Here is a 19,133-nt window from a genome sequence, read left to right as displayed (position 1 = left end):
CCATGTTGTCGTGTCCTGCTTCGGAGGCGAAGCGCATAGCTTGATCCAGACCACTCAGGGCCACATTTGAGTAACAACAAGGGTCAGGAGAGAGAAAAATCTCAGGTAGTCCCAGCGAAAATGTGTATCTTTCCAATGCTGTAAGCCTTAGCATCTCCTTGTTGCGGACGCCATTTTTATTTTAAAGTTTGGAGAGGTAACAAAACGCAAACCTTAAAATAGTGGTACAGAACAGTAAGTAACATGATAATTGTGTGCTGGACCAGAGCCAGGTGGGAGGGTAGCCAACCGGAATATTTCCCACTTACTCACTTACTCCAGCGTAGGCGACGTAGGTGAGGTCTGTCTGTGAATCAAGCCTGGAGTCAGGTTCGCCTCCAGCAGCCGGGAGAGCAGGGCGCGTTTGCCAGGATCGGTGCAAGTGTTGAAAGGAAGCAGTAGATGGCAAACTCTTCGCAAAACAGCAGAACTTCCAAGACATCTTAAAACCGTACTGTTATTTCAAGAGAACTCTGTGGAACCAGACGCATTCTCAGTAATACAGATAGAAAGTCGTGAATTCAGACACCATGACTTTGGATGGTAGTTCTTTTTTTTCTTTTTAAGATTTTATTTATTTATTTGACAGACAGAGATCACAAGTAGGCAGAGAGGCACACAGAGAGAGAGAAGCAGGCTCCCTGCTGAGCAGAGCCCGACGCGGGGCTCCATCCCAGGACCCTGAGATCATGACCTGAGCCGAAGGCAGCGGCTTAACCCACTGAGCCACCCAGGCGCCCCTTGGATGGTAGTTCTGATGAGAGAAAGACTTTCGTAAATTCTGAACCTTCTCACCCTTCAGGAAAAACAAGTGAAAGATGACGGTCGCAGAATAGCAATGAGGCTCTTACTGAAAGGCTGTAGACGGGATGGGTTCCCTGTCTCTCAAGGGCTTGGGGAATGCAGACAAGAGCCTCTCTCTCCACAAAACAGAGAGAAGCAGCAGCAGTGAGGAAAAGGCACACAGCCTGGGCTGCACATCTGGCGAAAGCGGGCTCGTCAGATGTCGTCTGCTTCGGTTCCAGGAAATCTGGACCTTCCGGTCACCAGAGGGAGTGCGGGGCCGGGCAGGGCTTGCTGCCTTCTGGAGACGTGTACCGCAAACCCAGGAGTCCACTCCCTGTGGTTTGGCAGTGCACAGATTGGTGCCCAGTAGCTGATGAGAACCTTTCCAGCGAGGATGAAGAGAATCTCTCTGGAGGCGTCTTTTCTAGCAGACGAAACTCCATGCTGTGAGGTTGATTAAAGCCCTGTCTCCCGGGAGCACACTGTGGACAGACGGCGCTACTGAAACATGGTTATCTTTAATGCAGGCAGTCAGGCCGTTACGATACTTTACGGTACGATCCCTTTATCAACAGTGGGTCGAGGAGACAGGGCCACGTGCCCTGGAACATCCTGTGCCTAACTCAGTGTGAGAGGCCTTCACAAGGGGGTGGATCTGAAATTCAGGACCAAGAGCAGCACAGCTTTGGGCCAAGCAGCTGGAGGGTCTGCACTCGTGTTACAGAGTGAGTGTGGATAGTGCCGCTAGTGCATTCCCCGAACACGACTGGGACTGGCGTGTGCACCCTGAGTGCTGGAAGACCCGCCAGACGGGACAGACCCACTGAAGCACTCACCTGGGAGAACGGGCTCCCTGATCATTGTGTAGTTTGAGGGGGTTCCCGGGGGGGTAATGTTTTCTGACAGAATTTTAGCCACAGAAGAAGCAGAAGCAGTGGCCTGTTTGCAAGGGGAAACTTCAGTCCACTGAGAAAGTGTACAGACGGTGACCAAAACACTTACATCAAAGAGATGGGGAAGTTTTATGAAATCCATTTGGTTTTTTTAGAAAGATTTTATTTTTTTTTATTTGACAGAGATCGCAGGTAGGCAGAGGCAGGCAGAGAGAGAGGGGGAAGCAGGCTCCCCGCTGAGCAGGGAGCCCAATTCGGGGCTCTATCCCAGGACCCTGAGATCATGACCTGAGCCAAAGGCAGAGGCTTAACTCACTGAGCCACCCAGGTGCCCCTATGAAATCCATTTGTATCAATAGGTTTCTCTGGATTATACTTTTGACAGGTGGGACAAGTGAGGTGGGCACTTTTTGTGGCCTCATTAATATTTCCCCAGCCATGTTTGTTCATGAATGCTATCATTTTGTCAGTAAACCAGTGGTTTTAACACACACAGGGTGGTAAATAGTGGGATGTTGGCATTTCTGGTGGGGCCAGATTATAACTCGGTCCAAACCACAATTCTCTTTTTATTAAGTTCACAGTTGTTAGATTTCCACCATTGTCTTTCTTTTCTGGGGCCAACTGTTGGGCATCTCTTGGTCAGCTTTTCTAAATTGTCATTTGAAAGAATATCCCTTTGGAAAATGACAGCGGTCTAACTATCAGTCTCCATGACAGCAGCATTTTTGGTGGAAATATCAGTGCTTTGGCTTTCTTTGGCCTCCAGAGAGTCAAGTCCTGAATGCCCAGGAACCTTAATGGCCAGAGCTGCTGGCAAAAGTGCAGCCTCGAGAGGCATCTGGGTGGCACAGTCCGCGAAGCTTCCAACTCCATGACCTCGGTTCAGGTCATGATCTCAGGGTGGAGGGATTAAGCCCCATGCTGAGCTCTGCACTTAGCACAGAGTCTGCTTAAAGATTCCCTCTCTCCCTCTGCCCCTCTCCCTGCTCTCTGTCTCTCAAAAAAAAAAAAAAAAGTATGGCATCTAATAAATTTTGTATATAGGAGTCATCTTAAATTTTATCCCCTTTGAAGCCAAGGGAACCTTGTTGCTTCCTTAATATCCCCAAATCGTGGGCTACCCCAGAGGCCTACGATGGCCAGTATAAATGCGTTCAGCTTTGCCCCGGCTGACGTGCAAGCTCAAGTATGGGCGCGCAGTGGCCTGTTGGGCAGCGGTCACTGGCAAGGAGGTGCTGCCTCGATGTCCTCACAGGGAGTGGCGCCAGTGGACCCAGCACAGTACTTAAACATTGTCCTCCTTCAAATACAAATCATCAGAAGCCGTGAAAATGAGCATGGGATAGAGGAGTGGCCCATAAATTGTTCTGGGGAGCCCGGGGTGATCTGGCAGCGCTCAGCAGTCCTGAGGAGTTCCGTTCGCGTCCGAATGTGGCCCTTGTTCTGAGATCAGATGCGCAAAGCCTCGCACCCGAGGTTGAGCCGCTGCAGGTTTTCTCCGGAGACTCGTCTCTTTGAGGGCCGAAGTCTGAGCGGGGGCGCGTTGTGTCCCGCGTGCAGGTTTGTGCAGCGGGAACAAAGCAAGTCTTCCACCCGTTGTCACAACCTAGAGTCTGCCAAAAGCGGTCTGTCTTCCAGATCAGCTTTCCAGCTTTGTGAAAAGAAGGGTGCTCGGAGAGACACCGGGGCACTGCTGGCCGTGCTTATCAACTAGAGCACTGAAGCTGCGGCAGGGGTCCGCTGTGCTGACCTTTCCGCACCGATCGGCCGCCTGGAGTGCGGCGCCTTGGAACAAGGGGGCTGAAGGATAACAGTCACTGCCCACAGGCCCTCAGCAGACCTCCGTCCCCAGCCACAGGTTTTTCTCAGAGGTCAAACAGGGATCCTACAGGGCCTCGTGCAGGGGATGAGTCCCTGAGCGGTGTAATCTGTTATGGGTCTGAGGTCTTGAAGGCCAGGCCTTATTTGTAGGGTGCTGTTCTGGGGAGAAGTTTTGGGGGATCGTTTGAATCTTGATGGGAGGTGCACTGCGGAGCCTGCCAATGTGAGTTGAGGACTTTGCTTAGAAGGACACTGAAAAAAAAAAGAGAAGAAAAAGGGAAAAAGAAAGAGGACAGTGGCTCATCCAATAGGGACAATTAACCAGGCAAGCCTGGAAACCCAAGGAGGGGCGTGGGAAGCTGGGAGGCGGTTGTAAACGACAAGTCCATTGGAGTGCACCGGACTTCCAAGAATGGTGGCTTCTCGCTGGCTGGGCTGTTGCTGGGGCAGGAGGAAAGCTTCCTTCCTCCTGTCAGGTCTGTAACTGGCCTGGAGTGGCCGTGCGGAGATTGCCCCCTGCTGGCCGCCTTCCTTCATTTTAAATGACATTTCCTTTTATTAATTTTTGCCGGGATATGAAGATGCTGAGGAAGCAGGACAGACCTACTCGGAAAGGGAGAGCTGCCTGCTGGGAAGAGGGAGGATGGCCTGCTGGGAAATATGGTGGCGGCCCAGCATCCTGGTTGTCTGGCCATGAGGCCTCTGACAACAAGTGGCCTGGAGTTAAGTCTTGTTAATTTTTTAACTGAACCGTCCAGCATGTGTGCGGCAGCGAACGGTAACTCTCGGGTTTTGGGAGCCTGGACCGCATCTCTCCAGACCCTTCTCCCGAACAGGGCGCTCCTGAGGACGTAGACACACAAACCACGGTTGTTGCTGCTCCATTGAGACGACGCTAGACGGCCGCTGCACACCTTCCAGCCCTCTAGCCGGACTTCTGTCCGGGCAGGGAGGTGGAGCTCCGCTCACCCCCGGAGTTTTATGCCTTTTCGGGCAGTGACGGTTGGGCACCCCCTGGGGGCTCACTTATGGGGCTGGCGCTGGTGGAGGCGGAGGCGGTGGGAGATGAGGCAGGAGGGCCGGCGGGCTGGACTGAAGGCCCGCGCCTCAAAGACAGCGGGGTTGTGAAGCCTGGAGTGACGGTCACGGGCATTCTGGCTTGTTTCTTGGTTTTGTGTGATTTTCTCCTAGAAGATAACTTCTGTGTCTGTGTAGTGGGAAAGCCTGGGGGTGCTGGCCCACAGTGAGGTCAGTTAGGAGGGGCCACCAGTAAGCTGTGGAGACCTGGAGCCGGGCAGAGGCCAGCGCAGAGGGAAGAGGCCGTGGTTGGGGACTGGTGAGCAGGTGAATGTCAGGTAGTTCCAGAGAGTCTCGTAGGTTCCCAGAGCCGGTTCCGGCGTGGTGGGGGGCAGGGCCCCCCAGATACCACAGCATTCCCAGAATTCCCCTCAGTTGTGACACTGTCCGCCCAGAGACCGCATCAGCCCCACAGGTGAGGGGCTCAGCCCCACCAGCCGCCCCCACCCCCTACCCAGACACCAGTCCCGAGTCCTGTGCTTCTGATCCCAGCCTGCAGAGTGGAGAGTCCCTCCTCCTCAGGTTCTTCCAGTGGGCCAGAGTGGCTCACGTCGCTCAGGGACACATTTACTGGTTTACTGAGGCAGGGGATAAAGGAGATGGAGCAAGAGTCCAAGGAGGAGAGGCACGGGCGAGGTCTGGGGAGGGCACAGAGCTCCCAGGCCTCCCCAGGCGCCACGCCCCCACACCTCCGGTGGTCAGCTACCCGGAAGCTTTCCGAACCCAGTCCTTTTGGGTTTTCATGGAGCTTGATTGCGTAGTCGTGACTGACTAAATCATTGGCCATTGGTGATTGATTCAGCCTTGAGGGGGTGACCTGTCCCCTCCCTGGAGGTTGGGGTGGGACCAAGAGTTGAACCATCTGATCGGTGGTTGGTTGTCCTGGCAGTTCCCCCGCGCTTGGGCGAAGACCCAAAGTCCCCTTTGGTAACAGAACAGAAGACACTGCTGTGGCCCTTATTCTGGGAAATTCCAAGGGTTTTAGCAGCTGTGAGTACCGGACACCCCCGATCTTCCCCATGTAGCGTTAGAATCTGCCAGGCGCTGGGTGCACCCGGGCCATCCGTAAGCACTGAGTGTCTGTGTGCTGTGCACAGGGTCACCTGTGAGTAACGTTCAGGATCAGATGTGAGAGGCTGCACAGGCTGCTTTCCCCAACCCTCATTCTTTCCTTTTTCTCAGGGGACCGTGAAACAGCTCTTACTGTTCTCCGAGGCGGAGGGGAACCCCTGCTTCCTTGACGTCTGTGGAAACTTCCTGGTTGTGGGGACAGACCTGGCTCACTTTAAAAGCTTTGATCTTTCCCGAAGGTACAATTTTTGTCTAAAAGTACAGGCCTACTTGGAGGTACTATATGGGTTTGGTTTTAGACCACTGTGGTAGAGCAAATATGGCCATAAAGTGAGTCAGAGGAATTTTCTGGTTTCCCGGTACATGTAAAAGTTATGTTTATCCTCTGCTGCACAGTAACATTGTGTCCAAAAAATGCCCATGCTTTAATTAGAAATTCATGTTTTTGCTAAACCACGCTACCCGTCATGCAAACTCTCAGCACACTGTCAGCACGGATCACAGGTCACCGTAACAAATACAACAATCACGAGAAGGTTCGAGTTGATGCAAACATGACCGAGATGTGACAGAGACACCAAGTGAGGAAATGCTGCTGGAAAAATGGCACTGACATGCTCAACACAGCTTGTCACAGACTTCAGTTTGTTAAAAAAAAAAAAAAATGGATGTGCACTAAAGTGAGGGAAGCCTGCGCACATTTTAAAAATGAGACAGAGAGGTGTGTAGAAAATGGATAGGAGCTGGAAACTCACCCTCTCATTCCACTAACTGTTTTTCATGACACCGAATTTTTCGTAACACCTTATGTTTTGGCAAAAATCCTTTTTAAAAAATATTTATCTACTTATTGGAGAAAGAGTGAGAAAGCAAAAGAGGGGAGGGGCAGAGGGCACGGGAGAGCGCGCCTCCCAAGCAGCTGCACGCCGATTAGGGAGCTGCACGCGGGGCTCCGTCTCAGGACCCTGAGGTTGTGACCTGAGCTGAAATCAAGAGTTGGACCCTTAACCGACGAAGCCACCCAGGCGCCCCTTGGCATAAATTCCTGGTCTTTGTATCCTGGGGGAGGGGGCAAACAGGACCACGGTTGAGCACGTAGAGCACAGGGTAGTTTTTAGGTCGTAAAATTTTCTACGTGGTTGTCAGAGCCTGTGGAACCTTACAGCACGTAGTGAGCCTAAAATGTATGCCAAGTTCAGAAGTCTTCGGGAATCCCAGGATGGAACACAGGACGGGCAGGAACACTGCGAGTGTGCCAGAGACGTGCGAAACAGTCTCCCTGCTTTGGGGATCGGAGGCGTGTTGACGCTGTTGGCCTAGGGTCGCACACAGAGCTGCCTTGCAGTCTGCAGCGGACCCTCCCCTGACCCTGGCCGTGGGACGACCAGCCCGCACCGGCGTTCGGGTGCAGAGGCGAAGGACTGGGTAGCTGGTGCAGGTTTTGGGAGCCGGGATTTGCCATTGGGAGGAGGTGACAAGTAATCAGGGGGAGGAGGCGAGAGCCGCCGCATGGTGATGGGTTGAGTGAAAGTCACGTTTAGCTTAAGACAGACTCAGCCGGGTCAGATACCCCTACATCCGGCAGTCCGCTCGCATGTCCTGGGTGTGTGCAGCGGCCGAGAGGCTGCGAGCACACCCGGCTGCGGGTCTCCACGGCATCCTCTGTCAGGAGGACCGGGCTCCTTGGAGACATCATGGGACTGAGGCAAGACATGTGCCCATGAGCCTGGGGTCTGGGAAACTGTCCCAGCCCAGAAGAGCCGAAGGAGACAGGACTGTGAAATGTCATGTGGGGCCTGGAGGGGCTCCAAGGACAGAGGATGTTAGGGAAACACGGAGGAAGTGGGACTTCCGTGAGAACAATTGAGATGAGCCTCTGCTGTCCAGCCGGTACTTCTTGGAGCAGCAACCAGCTAGAGCCGGTAACGCGGGCTGCTCACCTGCAGCTCTGTGCCCCCGTTGCTGCGGCATATGCGACGACAGCCGGTTCCGGCAGGACCAACGTGGCGGGGGACAAGCCGGGTACAGAGCAGCTGCTTTTCGTGTCAGAAGAGTGGGGGAGGGTGAATATTTAATTTGTTCAGTAAACCTAGGAACTTTAAAAATTCACCCAGACAAATCTTGAATCATTATGTTTACACCTGGAAGTAATACAATGTTATTGTCAATTATACCTCAATTTAAAAATTTTATTTTAGGGGCGACCAGGTGGCTCAGTCATTAAGTGTCTGCCTTCGGCTCAGATCATGGTCCCAGTGTCCTGGGATTGAGCTCCACGTCGGGCTCCCTGCTCAGTGCAAAGCCTGCTTCTCCCTCTCCCACTCCAACTTGCGTTCCCTCTCTTGCTGTGTTAAATAAATAAAATCTTTAAAATAATAATATATTTTTATTTTATTATGTTTTAAAGATTTTATTTATTTATTTATTTACTTGGGAGAGGGGAGCTTGAGCAGGAGAAGAGGCAGAGGGAGAAGCAGTTTCTCTGCGGAGCAGGGAGCCCAATGTGGTGCTTGATCCCAGGACCCTGGGATCATGACCTGAACCGAAGGCAGATGCCTCCCCAACTAAGCCACCCAAGCACCCCTCGATTTAAAAATTTTAAAAGTTTAGGGGCGCCTGGGTGGCTCAGTGGGTTAAAGCCTCTGCCTTCGGCTCAGGTCATGATCTCAGGGTCCTGGGATCGAGCCTCCCATCGGGCTCTCTGCTCAGCGGGGAGCCTGCTTCCTCCTCTCTCTGCCTGCCTCTCTGCCTGCTTGTGATCTCTGTCTGTCAAGTAAATAAATAAAATATTTTTTAAAGAATTTTTAAAGTTTAAGCTTGCCCTGTGTTCTGAGCTGGCCCCTCCCGGGTGTCCAGACCCCCAGAGCAAGCACATCTCAGCCTTTGAGGAGCTCCGAGTTCTGTGAATGAAGTTTTCCAGTCACTCAAAGAGCCGGTCCTGGCACCCTGAGCTGCCCGCATGCGGGGAGGGTGGATGGCCGAGGGACGGGCTTGTGCTTTGCCCTGAGACCCTTGTGTCCCCCCTGCAGGGAGGCGAAGGTACACTGCGGTGACAAGAACCTGGCGGCACTGATCCCGGGCGCCGTGGCCGCGGCCTCGCTCAGGTGTAACGCCAGCGGCGGCAAGATCAGCATCCTGCTCAGCAAGGTGGGCGGCGGCGGCCATCCCGGGACGCCGTGTTACTGGTTGCCCTCGTGGACCGGGCACCCTGGGCTCCGGCCAGTGGTTAAGCAGGAGAGCTCGGCCCCTCCCATGGCTGAGCAGACACCCGTCTGAGAAGGAGTCAACCTGCCGTGTGGTGTTGGGCAAGCCCGCCATCGGGAGGCTTCCCGAGGACCGCGACCCCACCGCACAAGCCACTGGCAGAGGCACCGAGAGTGCGAGGGGATGGCAGAGCCTGGCCTGGCCAAGGGTCTACAGTCCGCGGCAGGGGCGAGGCCGAGGCAGGCACGGTCGGTGGGCCGCCATGCAGGAGCCAGCCTTGGCGCAGGGCTGAGGCAGGAGAGTGAGGAAGTAGCTTTCTCGGATTGCTTCTCAGTGTGGGGTGTGCACACATCCCCTGGCTGCCTGCCGCAGCCATCCCGAGGGTCGGGATCGGCTGGCTCCAGCCCTCGCAGCAGTGTGGAGGTGGAGGGGAACCTGGTGAGGGCCGTCTGCGGGGCTGATGGGGCATCCTGTCTCGGGGGCGAGTTTGAGGCATCAGAGGGCAGCAAGTGGCCTGTAAAGACAAGCTTGAGTCTCAGAAGGGCAGTCTGGCTGGAAATGGGGCATCTCAGGAGGAAAAGAGCAGCCCTGCCAGCCCGAGCACCAAGACCAGACACGTGGAGGACGGTCACCGCATCCCGGGTGGACGGTCACGATGCAGGCAGCTGGATGGTGGTGCCCGAGCACATGTGCACCAGAGCAGAAGCGGGACATGCAGGGGGGAAGGGAGAAAGCACTCCAGGATGGGACACCGTCTCCGTGGTGTTGGGGGTGAATGCAGGGCAGGAGTGGGGACGGCACAGGGACGACTGGCCGCGCAGGCCCGCTTCTCCGGAGCACAGTGACACTGAGCGTTAAGAACGCCTCTCCTTGCGCTGGAATTCTTGCCCGTGGTAAAAGAAAAAATGACAAAAAGAAGTTCAGGTAGCACAAGGGAGCTGCTGGGAAAATCAGCTGCCACCCGCCCCCGCCGACACTCCCATGGGAGTGGGGAGCACCGGGCGTGAAGGGTCTGGATTCTCACAGGCAGGGTCTGGGGCCGGAGGCCACGCGCCTTCAGCATCGCTGACGCGTCTCCGGTCTGGCGCTCGTCTTTGCTTTTGCTGACTGTGTCACTAGAAGCACATTCGTAGGTACTCAAACCTGTTGATAATTTTGCGATTTTTCTGTTGCTGTCAACCTTACAGTATCCTCTTCTGTCTGAAATTTTGACAAATTCATTTTTTTTACCTTTCTTAAGTACTCAGGCCCACTTAGCATTCTGTCATCTTCTAGAATAAAGCCTTGCACGGTCTACCTGAATTCTTGGCATTCGTTGCCCCAGCAACCAGGCTGGTTCCCTCTTTCTTGTTTTTGTCGCCTGCATGAGAACTGTTTTTTTGGGACCCAGACTCCCCCATGTCCCTGTGGTCAGTCCACCTCAGCGAAGATGACGTCACTCCAGTCAGCACTGACCACAGCTGGATAGCGGGAGTCGGGCCTTGACGACGCATTAGGATTTGTTTTTGGTGCTTGGAAATTACAAAGTAGTGATTGAGCAGTGGTCGCAGTGGGATGAAAGTAAGTTGATGTCCACGTTAGGAATGCCAGAGTGGCCGGTGGGTCGTGGACACGACGCTTGTTCTCAAATCTGTGGCATGTCAGCCCGGCGGTACTGTGAGCTCCGTTTTTCTCTTCCCCCAGGCGGACAACAGCCCCGACTCCAAAATCTGCTTCTACGATGTGGAAATGGACACGGTGACCATCCTTGACCTCAAGACGGGGCAGATTGATCAGAGGGAGACGTTGTCCCTCAACGGCCAAGAGACCAAGAAGTAAGACTGTGGTCTGGGAGGGTTTTATGGGAAATGGTGACACTGCTGTTGAGTTACTGGTCAGCTCCCGGGAAGGTTGCTGAGTTGTGCTCCAGAGCTCGGGGACCCCGGTAGTTACCGGGGCCCCAAACAGGCGGGACAGCCAGTACGCCCGGGCCATTGGGATGGACTTGAGCCTCTGAGGTCCTGGAATTACCTGGAAGAACCGGGCTTCCGGAAGGCAGTGGTGGCCAGGGCCGAGTCTCAGGGAGGGCGCCTGGGAAGGGAGGGCATCTGCGTGGGTCGACATCGTATTTCTAGAGAAATAGCGGGCACTCCTCAGGAGTTCGTGGTCGTCCTTCCTTCTGCCGCAGGGAATGTGCACCCTGCTCTGCAGAGGGCTCCCGTTTGGTTGTGCAGGAAGGGACGCCCGAGAGCCGCGGGCGCTGCTCCGGGCACGGGGTGGATGCTGAGACCAGTGCTGCACCGAGCGCGGCCGCAGAGTCCACGGCTGGCCTTGCCGGAGCCCTCTCCTTTTGCTCCGTCACAGCCCCCGCCTCCTGGCCCAGCTCAAATCCTTTTCCAGAACCTTCTTTCTCCTGGTGGCTTAAACTGACCGCTGCTGTTGGTCCCACCTGGACACCCAGGCCGCTTCTCCCCAGCCTTGCTGTTCTTGGGCTCCAGATGTCCGCAGGAACTGGTTGCCATCACCGGAGCGCCATTCCCCAGAAGCTGTTCCGTCTGCCCTGCTCACTCTTCGTGGTCACCTGTTCTGAAACCTCCCAGCTGACCTTTCCCGCAGTCCCCCGTCTGTGACTCATCCCGCGTTCCTTGTTTGAGCTGTCTTGGACTTGCCCTCCACCCTCCACCTCTGAGCCACATCCGGCCCATCCTGTCACTTCTCCAGAGGCGGTGGGACAGTGCGCAGCCTCCCCCCAGACGCCTGTCCTCTTCTGAGATCCGACCCTTCCTTTGCCTCCGGACACAGCTCGTCTGTGGGCAGCGCTGCAGCGCCTGGGCCCCGGAACGTCCCATCGCCCCGGCAGCCCGCGCGGCCGGAGCCCTCCGTGGCAGAGCCAAAGCAGCGCTCCCTGGCGAGACTCCACGGGGCCTCTTGACCAGCTCACTTCCGTCTGGGTGTCCCCAGGCAGGCTGCGCGCAGTGTGCTGGGCAGAGGGGCTCCGGAGCCAGCCGCCTAGGCCGTGCCCGCCGGCCTGCAGACGCCGACCCGGGTCCCTGGCACACGCTTCCAGAGGCCGCGAACACGGGTGCTCCTCTCGGCTCTCAGGACTCTGGCCGGGCCTTCTCTTGCAGGAGCCACGCCTTCGTGGATGAGAAGCTGACGGATCTCATCCCCGTGAACCATTTCTGGGACCAGAGTGAGCCCAGGCTGTTTGTGTGCGAGGCTGTGCGCGAGGCGCCAGGAGACCAGCAGCAGCCCGGGGACAAGAAGCAACCCACTGAGGACAGTCCCAGCCCCACGGTATGGTGGCTGCGCCGCCTTTGTATCTATCACAGGGGGCTCGGGGGGGCTCATGATCCTCCCGATGTGCTTTATGGGGAAGTTAGGGGGCGGTTGGTGCCTGGAGCAGAGTGCCACCTTGAGGCCGCATGGCCTGCGTCCCCCTCTGGGTTGGCGCGGCCCTGTCTGTCTGGTCTCACTCACACTGTCCTGTTTCAGTTTTCCTGTTACGTCGAGTGTGGCGTATTTCTCTCTGGGGCCCAGCCCACTACCGAAAGGGTTATGGAGCTAAGCCATGGTGGGGACCTGTCCTGGGGCTAAGTCAGCCAACTGTCGATCTTCCCACCAGCGGGGCCGATTCCCGCTGCATTGGCTGCCTTGCCTGCTCCCTGGCCTCCACCCTGACCAGACTCCCCGGCTCTGCGGGGCATGCCTCCCCCAGGAGGGCCCAGGACTGCAACAGTGTCCAGACTCGCGCTGTTGGAACGTCTGTGCTCCCTGGGAAAGCCCAGCAGCCGGCTGGGCCTCCCGCGATGGTCTTGTTCCAGAGGGGTCCAGAGTAGGTTCCCAGTATGTCAGCAAGGGCAGCTGGCCCGCTCGCACTGGCCAGCTTGTCTCCCTACCACAGGGTGGGAGGAGCAGGGGCCCCAGGATTGTCAGCAGTCAGTGTCCGTGCCCCGAGACTTTCGGAAGCAGATCCCATTCTTGGCTCTGAAACGCCGAGTGGTACAACGCACAGAGCTGGCGTCTTTGGCATCTCGCTCCGCAAGTGAGAGGCAGGCACACGCGGGTTTTCTCCCGGGAGAGGGTGTCGACCCCAGGCTAGTGAGGAGGGCGCTGATCTCCCGTGAAAGGCACTTCCCGGCACTCTGGTCGGAGACGCTGTAGGGCTCCCGTGAAGATGATGAGAAAGTGCGGGAACCGGCGCAGCGAGGAAAAGCTCCGGCTCCCTCAACCTCCCGCTGTTCGGGTCGGGCATGTGGCATTCACGCGGACGGTGCTGCTGCCCCAGGTCGCGCGCAGCGGGACCGGCCGAGCCCCCGGCCCCTCAGCTCCGTGTCCCTTCTCCCTTCAAAGCAGAGGAGAGAATCTTTCTGCTGTTGCTGGTGTTTTTAAAGATCGGTTTACTCGTTTTTAGAGCGCGCACGTGAGCAGGGGAAGGGAGGGGGAGAGAATCTCCAGCAGACTCCCCCTCTGAGTGGGGAGCCCCATGCGGGGCTCTGTCTCATCACCCCGAGGTCATGACCTGAGCCGAAATCAAGAGGCGGAGGCTCAGCCGGCAGAGCCCCCGGGCACCGCCGCTATTACGGATTTTTAAACGAGAGTCAAGGAACTGAACAGAAAAACCTGGAAACAGGTCTTTGGTTTCATTCACCAACCGTGAAGGTGCAATGATGTGCAAGAGAACGCATGCGTGTGAAGGGCCTAGCGCTCCCAGACTGCACGAGGCTCCTCCTTCCAGAAGGGCGGGTGGATTATCCCTGTACGATGACCCTTTTCTCTCTGTTGTGGGTAAACGCCTAACCATGAAAATAGGAATTAGATGCCGAGCTGCAAACAACAGTTGCCTCTCGCGCAGGCGGACGTGATGATTCTGTCCTTCTTCGTGACGGAGGAGCACGGCTTCTTGCTCCAGGATAGCTTCCCCCGGCCTCCCGCCTACCAGAGCCTTCTGGGGATCGAAGTGCCTCATTATTACTTCACGAGAAAGGTGGGAGCCCCACGAGCACAGGGCCGCGTTCTTGGGTCCTCCTCCCCTGTTGGGCAGGGGTCTACGGGGAGCCGCCAGGGTGCCCCAGGTCCCCTCCGTTGAGTGAGGCAAACCATCTGCTCTCGTTCACTCCCTAGAAGTCCAGCAGTCAGGAGGTTTCTGGGTCAGGAGACTTACAGGATTTGGCTTTGCCATCAGGACAGAGTAGGGCTGAGGTGGAGGGTCCCGGATCCTCAGGGCTCAGGGCCAACGACGGTGCAGACCCACACAGTCCCGGCCCCAGGTGGCGGCCCTCTCAGGAGCCGCGTCGCACACGCTTGTGTTTACTGGTGACAGATCGGGTTGTTAGCAGCACACGCACGCACACTCCCAGCTCAGCTCTTTTGGATAAGTTCTTGGCCTTCCCTGGGCTTGGCCTCCTCGTCGCCCCGACCCCTAGAACCGTGAGCGTCCCACGGCAAGGCTGCTGGGTGCCGCAGCTCCGTCCACATGGCCTGCCTTCCTTCCCTCAGTGTAAACCGTCCGTGCTGTCACGATGTTGCCACAGCTCCTCCTCACTTAGTGCTCCTTGGTCGTTTCCGTTTCTCCTCGAGTTGAGGGCTCAAAAGGTGGTAAAAGCACTTACAGTCCTTTCTGTGACGTTTCCCCGTTACTTTCCCATCACGGACTGCGGTTTACTCCATACGCTGACAGGCCTCCTTTCTCCCCCGCCTTTCCTCCTCTGTCCACCCAGCTCCTGGTCCCAGAGAGCAGGTATGTGTGGCTCGGCTCTGAGTGCCACTCCCCACATGCCATCTGTCCCCCAGACTTTGCCATGTTCCCAGGGTCTCTTTTACTTTACTCTAAGCTGCACTTGTCCGCCCACTGGTCCTGTCTGCTTGCGTGCCTCGGTCACCGGGCTTGTTGGGGACTGCGGTGCCACGGCAGCCCCTAGGTGGGAGCAGCACACCCATGTCGCACCACGAGCCCCCACCTGGCTCCGACTGTGGCACAAGCAGCCCGTCACCCAGTGTTTGTGACGCAGGGATTTTGTTCACCTGGGCTGGCGATACAGGAAGTCTTCCCAATTTTTGTTCTGTTTTAAGGATTTTATTTATTTATTTGACAGACAGAGATCACAAGTAGGCAGAGAGGCAGAGAGAGAGGAGGAAGCAGACTCCCCGCTGAGCAGAGAGCCCGAAGTGGGGCTCGATCCCAGGACTCTGGGATCATGACCTGAGCAGAAGGCAGAGGCTTTAACTCACTGAACCACCCGGGTGCCCCGGAAGTCTTCCCAATTTGACCTCTGATGTGGTGGTAACAGATGGCTGTGAAGCATTGTGTTTCTTTAATGCCACCCTTCTTCAGATTACTGGTCTGTATTCAAGGCCCTCAGCACGTGTCCGGGGGCTCCCCACCAGCACACTCGAGGTGTAGATGTGAGTCTGATCCCCACCAGGGCCCCAGCTCTGTGTCACCTCACAGAGGTGAGTCTCCGAATCGTGGGCAGTGGTGAGTGCATGTGGCAGGTGACCCACAGGCTGTCCTGTTTGTGTGAGAATTCCCGAGCACGGCCTCAGCGGGCCTGTTCCAGTCAAAACTCAGCATCAGACGGAACTCAGGCCTCTGCCCTGTGCTTTGTGCGTACATCTTCTGGAAGTTCCCATTCCGTGCAAGCTCTGCAGCACTCAGCCTCCTCCTGACACGACCCGAACTGTGCTCCTCCGTGAGCCCTAGATTCGAGCCACCCAGATGGTGGGCTGCCCCGGGTCTGCTCTATGCCTGGAAGAGTCTTGCCATCCACACCTGGGTCTGACAGATCCTCCCCGTGTTCGAAGGCCCAGGTCAAGTGCCCCCCGACATGCTGACATGGGGGACTGCAGGTGAACGGCAGAGGGAGGAGTGAGATGGGGGCCACTGAGAACTGAGAAAGAGGCAGGGTTGTTCACACAGCAGCAGCGTGGAAGAGATCAGGATTCCTGGGCCAAATTCCGCCGTGGTGAGGGGTTCCCCCAGAGCACCCTGCAAGTCTCAGCTGCCACTCAGATACCGTCTGGGTGCTGGACAATTCAACTCAATTCTTTTTTTTTTTCCTCTTTCTTTCTTTCTTTGTTTCTTTCTTTTTCTTTTTTTTACTGAAGTACAGTTGATGTCTGATGTTGTATTAGCTTCAGGTGTACAACATAGTGACTTAACACTTCTGTCTACAGCTTTGTGCTCAACATGACCAACTCAGTCCTGACACCATCCACCCAGAGACAGCGGCAGGTCCCACGGATTAGGGGCTCGGCCCCACCCAACCGCCCCCACCCCAGACGCCAGGCCCCGGTCCTGTGCTTCTGACCACAGGCCACAGAGCAGAGGCTTCCTTGTCCTCTGGCACACTACGAATCCAAGTTATTGTTTTAGAAGATTCTACCTGAAATCATATTGCCATCACTTAATTTTAAGACTGTGCCCAGGTGGGTCATGGAACTCCTTCCTAGGGCAGAACAGACCCGCGAGGCAGGCATCTGCATAATCTTTTCATAACTATTGAGAAGGTGGCGTTAGTGAGCAGCTCTGATGACCTTGCGCGCCCTCAGACTCGCACTGCGTTTAGCAGGTCTGTGGCTGGGCGTCCGCCCCCGCCACGTCCATGCTTGCAGGCGGGCCCGACACTGACGCAGCCCTCAAGGCGGAGACTCAGCACAGGCATTTGCTTTCCGTGAGCTGATGACCAACGGTGGCCTTTGTCATTCAGCCAGGTGAAGCAGACAGGGAAGAGCAGGGGGACTCCGGGCGCCCGGGCGTGGGCAGGAGACCCCTACGAGACTTCGTCGGGCTAGAGGACTGCGATAAGGCCACGCGGGACGCCATGCTTCTCTTCAGTCTGTTTGTCACCGTCGGGGACATGGATGAGGCCTTCAAGTCCATCAAACTCATCAAAAGGTGAGGACTCTGCTCCCAGAGGTGTCAGGGGGATGTGCGTGGCTCTGGGGTCTGTCTTTAGGGCGCTCTCCCCTTCCCAGTGAGGTTTTGAGGATCAGTAACTCTTCTGTGACTGTGTCATGGCGTATCTCATGGTTTGTCACCCACGGAAACGCCGCCACACTTGGGGATGCTGGGACCCCCCGGCGCGCTGTCACAGAGCAGGTTTATTATGGCAGCACCACGGGGTGCACAGAGCAAGTGAGCCCGGCTCGCCTCCGCGGGGCTCCTGGGCTCTTGGGCTGCTGTTAGCTTGCTTTTTTTCTTTTTTTTAAGATTTTATTTATTTATTTGACAAGGAAAGACGCAGCAAGAGAGAGGGAACACAAGCAGGGGGAGTGGGAGAGGGAGGAGCAGGCTGCCGGCTGAGCGAGGAGCCCGATGCAGGCTGATCCCAGGACCCTGGGGTCAGGACCTGAGCCGAAGGCAGATAAACGACTGAGCCACCCAGATGCTCCTACTAGCTTGCTTTACCAGAGAGTGTTCACTGTTCTTCCTAGTCGAAAGTTCTGCAGTTGCTAAATATTTGTAATGCCTGTTCCTCTGGGAATAAGTGCTACCAGACAGGAAGGTTTGAGTAACAAACACTCGAAACAGTATAGTGAAGATGCAATTAATGTTGCTGTAAAAGAAACTTTTTTAAAAGAAAGTTTTTAAAGATTGTTTTTTGAAAGATGTTTATTTGAGAGAGAGAGAATGAGTAGGGGTGGGGCAGAGGGAGAAGCTGGAGCCTGATGCAGGACGCGATCCCAGGACCTCGAGATCATGACCTGACTAAAGGCAGACGCTTAACCGAGCCACCCGGGCGCCCCTGTTTATTTATTTTAGACGGAGAGAGAAAAAGCACGCATGTGCATGGGAGAGGGAGAGGGAAACCAGACTCCCCACTCCGTGCGGAGCCACACGCGGGTCAAATCCCAGGACCCTGGAGCTCACTGCCTGAGCTCAACTGACTGTGCCACCCAGACACCCGTTTTCTAAAAGAAATTCTTGCTCAAGGGCTGTCTGCGAGTAGCCTCCTGTCTATACCTTAGAGAATTCAGCAGTTCTCAAGAGTATTTGGCAGGTTTTAATCTCCAAAGGATAGGAAAATTATTGCAGAATGAAACTAAAATGGAAAAAAAAGATGGAAAATTCAAGTCACCTGAAACAGGCCCCCCTCCAGGCCCGCCATAGAATACCGCACAGCGAAGGTTTCTGTAACGTAGAAGCACCTTTCAAAATAGCACACGAGCCCTAGTCCCTTGTCTAATTTCTAATACAGCGAGGCCAGACTTTGTGAAGGAAGAGCCTTTTGCACACTGGCTGTGGATGTGCATGAAGAGCGTTCTTGGTTTGGGGGGTGAACCGGAGCCTGGAGGGCACGGACCAGCCTTGCTCTGGTCACCTGTCACTTAATATAAACACAGTCACAGACCGTGATCGACCACAGGGTCAACTTGGATACTTCCACATACCCTTACATGGTTGTATGTGTAATATAGTGAAGCTGTAGATCTTAAATATTTTATTGCTTTTTTGGAAGACTGTTATTTCTAGCATGTGATTTGGGGTCGGGGGGAGTCCTTTGCAGACAGTAGCTCAGAGGTTCGAGGAAGGTCAGACTTGAATGTTGCCATGAGTGTGCTGGTATCAGACATGATCTGGTTCTTTCTACAGTGTGTGATGAGTTTATTATAAATGGTCAGGCTATAGATGCTTTTTTGGTCATTCTCAGTTGCTTTTTTTGTTTTTTTAAAGATTTTATTTATTTGAGAGCGAGAGCAAGGGGAGAGAAAGCAAGAGGAGGGGGGAGAGGAGGAAGCCAGCTTCCCGCCAAACAAGGAACCTGATGCGGGACTCCATCCTGGGACCCCGAGATCATGACCTGAGCCAAAGGCAGACGCTTAACTGACTGAGCCCCGCAGGCGCCCCCAGCTTTATGTTTTCTAAAGCACCAACCCCAATCCACTGTTTGTTCTTCCTGGAGACAAACCGCACGCTGATCTCCACACTCTCTGGAAGGTCGAAAGCAGCAAGGCCGAACGTTTCTTAGCGGGAGGCAGCCTCATGTCGGGGAGGCAGCCCGCTGGCCTAGGGCGGACCGGCATTGCATGCTACCCACGGCCCTTGTCAGTGTCATAGGAATCGCTGCCACCAGGTGGCGCGGGGTCAAGCAGTGCAGTGTCCAGGGAGCGCTGGGGGAAGGTGCGGGTGGCAGAAGGTCCTTGCAGGTGTGGTCAGCCAGTCTGGGGTTCTCGGGGGTGGTGCCAGGTCTGAACCCCTCCCATGCAGCTTTGATGTTTTCTGTTCCCCCTGGGGTGTTACTGCTGATTCACCTCGCC

The 19,133-nt window shown here is 55.6% G+C and overlaps 1 protein-coding gene across 1 annotated transcript in view; it reads left to right on the top strand.

Moving 5' to 3' along the window:
* Positions 1-19,133, top strand: part of IFT140 (intraflagellar transport 140) — a 69,055-nt gene that overhangs the window by 18,909 nt on the left and 31,013 nt on the right. The window contains exons 12-17 of the mRNA XM_032846122.1: positions 5,802-5,929; positions 8,720-8,837; positions 10,578-10,708; positions 12,002-12,170; positions 13,729-13,860; positions 16,583-16,770. Coding sequence (XP_032702013.1) covers positions 5,802-5,929; positions 8,720-8,837; positions 10,578-10,708; positions 12,002-12,170; positions 13,729-13,860; positions 16,583-16,770 — 866 coding nt within the window. The remainder of the gene's footprint in view (positions 1-5,801; positions 5,930-8,719; positions 8,838-10,577; positions 10,709-12,001; positions 12,171-13,728; positions 13,861-16,582; positions 16,771-19,133) is intronic.

Source organism: Lontra canadensis, unplaced genomic scaffold, assembly GCF_010015895.1.
Source record: "Lontra canadensis isolate GAN:19392208 unplaced genomic scaffold, GSC_riverotter_1.0 scaffold171, whole genome shotgun sequence".
NCBI lineage: Eukaryota > Metazoa > Chordata > Mammalia > Carnivora > Mustelidae > Lontra > Lontra canadensis.
Note: the sequence above shows the minus strand (reverse complement) of the source record. Positions and strands in the feature narration are given on the sequence as shown.